At 40.1% G+C, this 7,779-nt stretch overlaps 1 protein-coding gene across 1 annotated transcript in view; it reads right to left on the reverse strand.

Moving 5' to 3' along the window:
* Positions 1–7,779, reverse strand: part of LOC104950771 (ankyrin repeat and sterile alpha motif domain-containing protein 1B-like) — a 28,520-nt gene that overhangs the window by 10,579 nt on the left and 10,162 nt on the right. The window contains exons 4-7 of the mRNA XM_010777331.1: positions 6,004–6,079; positions 4,413–4,514; positions 1,564–1,686; positions 700–884 (exon numbers count right to left, since the gene is read on the reverse strand). Coding sequence (XP_010775633.1) covers positions 700–884; positions 1,564–1,686; positions 4,413–4,514; positions 6,004–6,079 — 486 coding nt within the window. The remainder of the gene's footprint in view (positions 1–699; positions 885–1,563; positions 1,687–4,412; positions 4,515–6,003; positions 6,080–7,779) is intronic.

Raw genomic sequence — 7,779 nt, forward strand, 5'->3', positions numbered from 1 at the left:
TTGTGCAAATGTACATTTATTGAATACAAATATTCAGGACAGGCTTAAAGGGGACCTATCATGCAAAATGCACTTTTGTACGTCTTTTATACATGAATATGTGTCCCCGGTGTGTCAGGGAACTCACCAAGTGTCAGAAAACACAACCCTCTCTCTTTCCTCCATACCCAAATCTCTGAAAGCGGGGCTGCAACGGATCTGATACAGACTGATGCAGATTTGAAATATCTCTGACGTCAGAAACGAGGAGCTCCGCCTATATGGGCAACTCTCCACCTATCAGGAGGAGACAGCCACGGTCATTGCCGTTCGAAAGCGCTGGAGACGCTGTAGTACATATTCCAGGCCTGTAGGTGGCGCTGTAGTCTGCCACAAAAGCAGCGAAGAAGACTTCTCACGGATTCAGCCCTTGCAAAAACAGGGCTAAAAAAGAGCAAATAGAGCGAAATGAGGCATGGCTAAAATGCATGATCTGTTTGTTTTAGAGGGGCCCCCAGTGAATGTTTGCCTAGGGCCCCCACAGACTCTAGAATCTGCACTGATTTTATAAGAACAATGTTTGCCTTAAACTGCAAAGTTCACAAGAAGCTCTTGAAAACAGGATCAGACGCGAAGTAGTCCTCCGTGATTTTCTTTCTCCAAAAGTTTGGATTTTGAATTTAAACGCACCAATCCCCTGTCATAACTGAGTAACCCTACCTTTACTCGTGTCAGGGTCCCGTTGGGTCTGTCGGGCCGCTCCTCGTCAGAGAGCCGCCCGCTGCCAAAGCTGTCCATGGAGTGAGAGGAGATGGTGTGGCAGAGCTCCTCGAAGGAGTAGTCTCTGTCCCGGCACTTTTTGATCTCGTGGAGCAGCTTGGACAGCTCACTTGTCACGGCATCATCTGGGGAGAGGACCAAGGGAAGTAAGAGAACAGCCAAAGTCTCCAGCAAGGGTGAAAATAAATCTGTTTTATGACTGACTTAAACACCAAATCAGACTGCTAAACACACATTGGGTAGAATATATTCATTTTAAATCATCCTTTTATTATTTACACTTACAAATGGTTTCCTAAACTAACAGGAGGTTGTTGCAATGCTACATTTAGAACATAGGGGGCAGCGCCTGACAGGGATTAGTATGTCAGTGCAGAGCGGTAGTAACTGTCTGTCTCCACTACAGGAGCTGCTCTCCATGGCTGGGTTTATACTCTATTGTTGCAAAAATAAATTGCTTATGTTGTATGTTTTTACAACAACAAATAAAGGCACAATAATCCACTTAAAAATATATGTCAGGATGAAAGTTAAATTCTTCCTCTGGGCTGCAAAGTTGGACTTCAGTGTATTTCCTTTACTAACATAAATAATCAGCATTAATAATGAAATAATAAGATGTTGAAGCATATCTCAAAACATATCATGAACCTTATGCATAATGTATTGGTTTCCAGTATGACGTATTCTAATACCACAAAAAACAATAGAGACATTAGAAAAATGTCCCTTAAAGCACCTTCAATCCCAGTATTAACTTAAGCATTGTTTGTGGTTGTTCCCATGTGTGTGTGTGTTACTCACTCTTGTGTCTGAGGGAGGGGGAGGCACAGGGTGAGGGGACGGAGGTTCGAGGGGCAGGGATGGGACATTTTCTGACTGGCTCCTCCACGATACTCCTCCTCTCCATCTCGTCCATCATGTATTCTACAGAGGAAAGGAGACAAGAGAGTAGGAGGATGGATGGTCAGACAATAAGAGAAGAAGCTGAAAAACAGGGAGAAAGAGGAGAAAGTAAAAATGGTTTGAAAAGGAGTTTTGAGGAAGATGTGATGTTCGAGGACGGTGCAGAAGCATGGGGAAGGAGAAGCATCTCAGAGACATTTTCCTGGATCAATATAATAGCCCGAGCATCAGCATGGTAAACAGCTTGTGCCGCATTCAATTCTCACTTTTTTTCCACACCGCAAAATCACTTCACAGCTCCAGCTAATAGAGCACTCTGCTGTTCATAAAAGCAAAAAGGGAAGGAATACTGTACGTGAGGAATGGAAAATCACTCTCGTACCTGTGGGGGGATAATAAGTTGGATAATAAACTTCCCTAAGTGAGGCATTAGCGGCAAGAAAACTCACAAACACGCATACACAGTGAAGTGCTAATGAGAATCCTATTACAGTCAGAATAGTGTTTATTTATACGAATATGATTCTTGCCTCAATACTTATGATGGACAGCCACATTTACATACAGGTATAAAATGGAGTCATAAAGGAAGGATTACAATGCTTTGACATTTTTATTACTGCACTCGTGCTTTTGTAGTGACAACTGCACTGTACAGTAAGTATATGTAGGTGTATTACCAGTTGCTGCTACACGGTAAGAAGTGAACTGGGATTGAATTTGAACAGGGGGATAAGGCAGGCGCTGAAAATCTATTGATATTTTTCTTATAACAAGGTGCCCGTGGCAACCAGTAAGCCTCACAGCTGGTACAATTGAGAGAGTGTGTGTGTGTGTGTGTGTGTGTGTGTGTGTGTGTCCTTCTCCATCTCCTCTCCAACAGGAAATGGCATGCAGCTGATCTTTTCACCAAGTCACAGCTGTGTCCTTCTCCCTCTCTCTCCCCCCCTCTCACAAACACATTCAGGCTCCTATTTATGCTGAAGTCCAAATCTCTCCGTTTATTCGATTTGGATGGCTGCTATTCTTGAGCAATATCTACCATCACATGAATAACTGACTCCTAAAAAAGGTGTAAGTATTGTATTTATGTCTACAAAAAAGTGTGATTCTGGATATACAACAGTATTTACACTTCAAAGAAGCATTTTTCTCACACTGCTCAGGATTTTAGCAGCAGTCAAGGTATAATGGATGACTTCAAGTCAAAAGTTATAAAGGTGCCGTAACCTGAACAACTGTACTGACACAACAGCTGTCAGTCAGCACAAACACATCCTGTGAAGCCAAGCTTTATTGAGACTTAAAAAAAGATGATACCTCAGTAAGAATATGTTTTGTATTCATCAGTGACGAGCTGGATCAAGCATAACTTCATAAATATACTATAATACAGTCGGTGTGGACTATTTGTCTTAGCTTAAAGTAGCTCTTATTGATTGTATGGGGCTACTTGGGGGCAAAAGAACAAGCTGTTATGTTGTGTTTAGAGTTAAGAAAACACTTCTCAATTTACATATCCAGCAGACATGGAGCAACATTAGCATGCATCTGAAGTCCCGTTTCTTGCCACCTGATGAATTTGAATCGTTCTCTGCTATGAGGAAAACGACGTCCTGCTTCCAAAGTAGGTTGATGAGATCTTTACGACTGAACCAAGACAAATACGTTTATTCCAAAACAATGATCTTAAATCTATTTATTTTGTATCAGAATCAAACATTTCAGTAGCTTTAAGTCTATCTTCTAAAGTTATTTTCTAGCTGTAGCCAGTTTGTAACATTCCTGGGAGTTCCATGTTTTCCTTTTCATGATGAGTCCAAGTGAAGACACTGTTAATTTAGGCTCTGACACATTCTCCTCATCCGTCTATCCCTCCATTACCGTCTGCCAGTATCTCCCTCTCTATAAATCATCTGTAGCTGAGTGCAGCCACAGATTACACACGCACAGATCGAGCAGGCCTCCAGGCCGCAGATTACAGCGTTCACACTGCGCCTCGTAATCTCCTCAGGACAACACTGTCTTTAGAAGTTGCAATCTGGAGGATCTATGGGTCTCTGGGGACTGCGGACTAACAATCACTGGTCACACACAAAACACATACTGCAGTAAACATGAGGGAAAGAATGGCCCATAAATGGCAGGTTGAAGACCAAGATGCGGAAGACTGAAGAAAGAAATCAAACAACTTATTTCTCTTTGGCTGAAAGAGTCTGCTGCATCTCAAAAGTGCTGTTTTGAATATGTGACTTGTTGAATCCAGTTGAATTACGAGACAAACGTTTATTTGTCTATTCACACATATGCATCCTCACAAACACTTGACATCCATGCCCATTTGTAGTTTTATAGAGTGAAGACTGTGGTTGGTTGGTGAATTTTGTAGACTGACCAGCTGACAAAGTGAGGAATAGATCTGCTCAAAATATCTATAAAATATTGCAGCCCATGTCATCTGAAGTACAAGTACAAGTATGATTTTGGTCTAAATAGTGCTCTCAGCTATCATAGAATGTGCATAATAGCATAGTATTTAATACAATAATGATAACATTGGGATTGCTTAACAAATAAGCTATATTGTATTCGATGGATAGTATATAGTCTATTTCAGCGATATATTACATTTATTGTAAGTGAGTATTACATGTTTTGCTCCTGAAATTACCAAATCTTTCTAGCAGTATTCTCCTAGATTATGTATAAATGTTGTGCTTGTGAATGTGTTTGTGTGTGTGTCTTACCTTGGATAAGAGCAGTGATTTGCTGAGATTTGGATGCAGGATGATCTCTCAGGATCTCGAGAGCCGTTCTCCCCTTGCAGTCTGTCAGACTGGTGTCGATGTCTGACACACACACACACACACACACACACACACACACACACACACACACACACACACACACACACACACACACAAAAAGGACATGAGCATCGGTACACAAACAATAGGGCAAAGGTCAAACCAGAACACCAATGACTTTATCAAATAAGATAAACCTTACAGGAAAATGCATTTGTGAAATAATTTTTCTTTTTTTTACGAAAAGCCAAAGCCCTTTTCATTAGGTTTTAGACCAAGGTTTCCCCTGGACAAAGGGACACACCGTGCTAAATCACAGAAATGACACACACTTGCCTGCAAAAAGAAACACAGGAAACAACTCAAGGATGCAGGGTCCACTATAAATCCTAATTTACCCGACTAGTACGACCCCTCCCTGTGCTCATGGGTCCAATTCAACATGAAAAATATATGACACCGGGTCCCTCTGCTGTGCACCATTAAAGAAAAATGAATCCAAACTGAGACATAGCACATTCAGGGCCCCATGCTATGCTCCAGTTTTTCTCTATTTCATACTCACTTTTTATACATTTTGCTGCTTTTCTCTTGGTATGCTTTTTATAGAATTTCATGCACCTTTTTTTGCTTTTATTTTAAAATCAAAAACCAAATAATTGAATGAATAAATAAGTCAGATGTTTTAAGTTCTAAGATGTTTGCTGAATGCCTGACAAACAGTTGTTTCCAAGCTTAGAAATGACCACTGATTTAATATTCAAGATCCTTAGCCATGACTGACAATGAAAGGCTGGCTGCCCGGCCCTCATCCGTAACCCCAAGCCCACACAGTGTTTGAAGTGTTGAAGTTCAGTGAATGAGTCAGCTCAGCCCTCTGTTGATCCAGGATGTTAATAACATGAGGCCGAAAGAACATGGCTATCCACACGAAGTCCTGCGGGAAACAGGAAGTGCTCAAGGAAAGTGGGTGGGGGGTGGTGGTTTCAAAAAGCTTACATTGTCCTTCAGTGACATTCAATCTGCTCTGTATATAAGAAGTGTTATGGAATTTTCCCACTATTTAAAAAAAATATGTACTAATCAGTATGTTTTACATGCAATCATAGTTATACACACTTTGAAGAAAAACAGCAATGCACATTATTTACAGGTGTAAGTGATTATTTTTGAAGGAGGTGGGAGCCAAACACCCTCAGGAAGTGGGTTTTTGTCACTACTAATCCCTTTCACCCTGTTATCAAGTCAAGCAACATCATCAAAAAAAACAAACACATAATTTCCCGTTGACGTTTCAGCACCTTCTACTGATACGACAAATCCTTCCAACAACTATAAAACTGTAAGTCCAGGATTGTATAACAGAGAGAATGCAGCAGACAGATGTCTGGAGTCAACCTGAGGGCAAATTCAATCCACTATCTTGAGAAATAAAGACATGTGGAGCATCTAGCCCCAGGTTGAAATAAAAAGGGAAAACAAGGGGAACACACTCAGTTTGTGTTCTTCCAGGATATATTTATAGACCCACCTGAGTCAAGCAGCAGGCGGACTACATCCATCTTCCCAAAGAGAGCCGCCTCATGGAGGGCACTGCCATTCTCCGTCTGAGGGGAACAGAGAGTGTGTGTTATGATTCCATCACTTTCACAATTTGACACAAGGCAAGGCAAGTTTATTTATATAGCACTTTTCAACACAAGGCAATTCAAAGTGCTTTCCAAAAATGAAAGACATTCAGAGCATAAAACACATTAGAAACATTAAAAAGCAAAGATAATAAAACATGAATAACACAGGTACATGAATAAAAGTTACAGTGCAGTGTAAAATGTGAATAGTTCAATTAAAAGCAGCGGCAAAAAGAAAAGTCTTTAGCCTGGATTTAAAAGTAGTAAGAGTTGCAGCGGACCTGTCCTGCAGGTCTCTGGTAGTTTGTTCCAGATATTTGGCAATATCCCGAACCAAATTCTCACATTCCTCTACCCCTAGTCTTCCCGTGAAATTATAGTTATTTTGACACTTTTCTAACCTTTTTATATTCCTTTCAACCTTCTCTTTCATCCATTTTGCATCCCCAGACAACACATGTCCCCCTGTTTTACTGTTACCCGAACACAGACAAAAATACACAACCAAAAGTGCATAGGGAGGCATTGAAGGCATAATACAAAAAAGATTTAAAGGTTGCAAGAAAACAATAGTTACATTTGATACAATGCCTGTTTTTCTCTGGCAGTAAAACACAAGATTTACAAATATAAATCACATTCTCATGCCTGCAAACAGCATGAGGCCACACTGATTTCAACTGTGACACAAGCAGCAGGAGAGTGTGTGGAAACTTCCCTCGCCATATGCCGGCCTGTATCGGCTTCCATTGCTTCAAATATGAGGATATTACAGATATGATGCAACACATGGAAACTAGTGAGGGGGGGGCGTTGGTACAGTATGAACCTCATCTCATATCAGCAGTGAGGAGAGAAATGTAATCTGACAAGCCTACTTTTATCAGCAACACTCAGGAGCCACGTACCAAGAACAGATGTTTACAATCACGCTGCGTGGGAGGAATAAGAACTAAGATGCACATGACTATGACATTTTCCAATACTTTGGTTTGGTGTTTAAAAAAGTGAAACAGATGGGTGGTGGTAAGGTCGGGTCACATTCAAAGAATACTAATCTTTTATTCAAAATTAATAATATAATTTTCAATGACAGATTGAAACATTTACAAAACATTGATGGCATACAACTCAGAATGACTGTAGTAAACATTACCAAGAATTAAAACATACATTTGTGCAAACCATATTCTTGCCATAAAGAACAGGTAAGAAAAGAAATGTTGCAATGTATTTCCAGGTATTAAATTAGTTTTAAAGAGTAACGTTTGTAAAACTCTAAAGTTAAGTTATCACATCCACTTTTTTTTGGTAAGAAAAACAGCAAAAGAGAGACAGAGAATGATCAGTTAGTACCGCTGTAATGATTATTAGTATTGACACAGTCTAATTATTATATAATGATACAACATAAGACTGTATGTGCTTAAGTGCAAAGGACATGATTAAAATATAGTTTAAAGGGAATTCAATGATAGAAAATGTTATGTTGACTCTCTGGCATCAGTATATTCCACACTTTTAATTCTCATGCTGTGTTAGAAATGGTGTTTCTATATTTTCCAGAAACATATTGCAGTGTGCAGGCTGCTTGAAGCTAAAGACCCACAAGGGACACTAAAAATGTAAACTTGAACCACACACAGCTATGACACACACACACACACCCATCCACA

The sequence above is a fragment of the Notothenia coriiceps genome, unplaced genomic scaffold, assembly GCF_000735185.1.
Source record: "Notothenia coriiceps isolate Sejong01 unplaced genomic scaffold, NC01 NC01_scaffold00018019, whole genome shotgun sequence".
NCBI classification, from domain to species: Eukaryota; Metazoa; Chordata; class Actinopteri; order Perciformes; family Nototheniidae; genus Notothenia; species Notothenia coriiceps.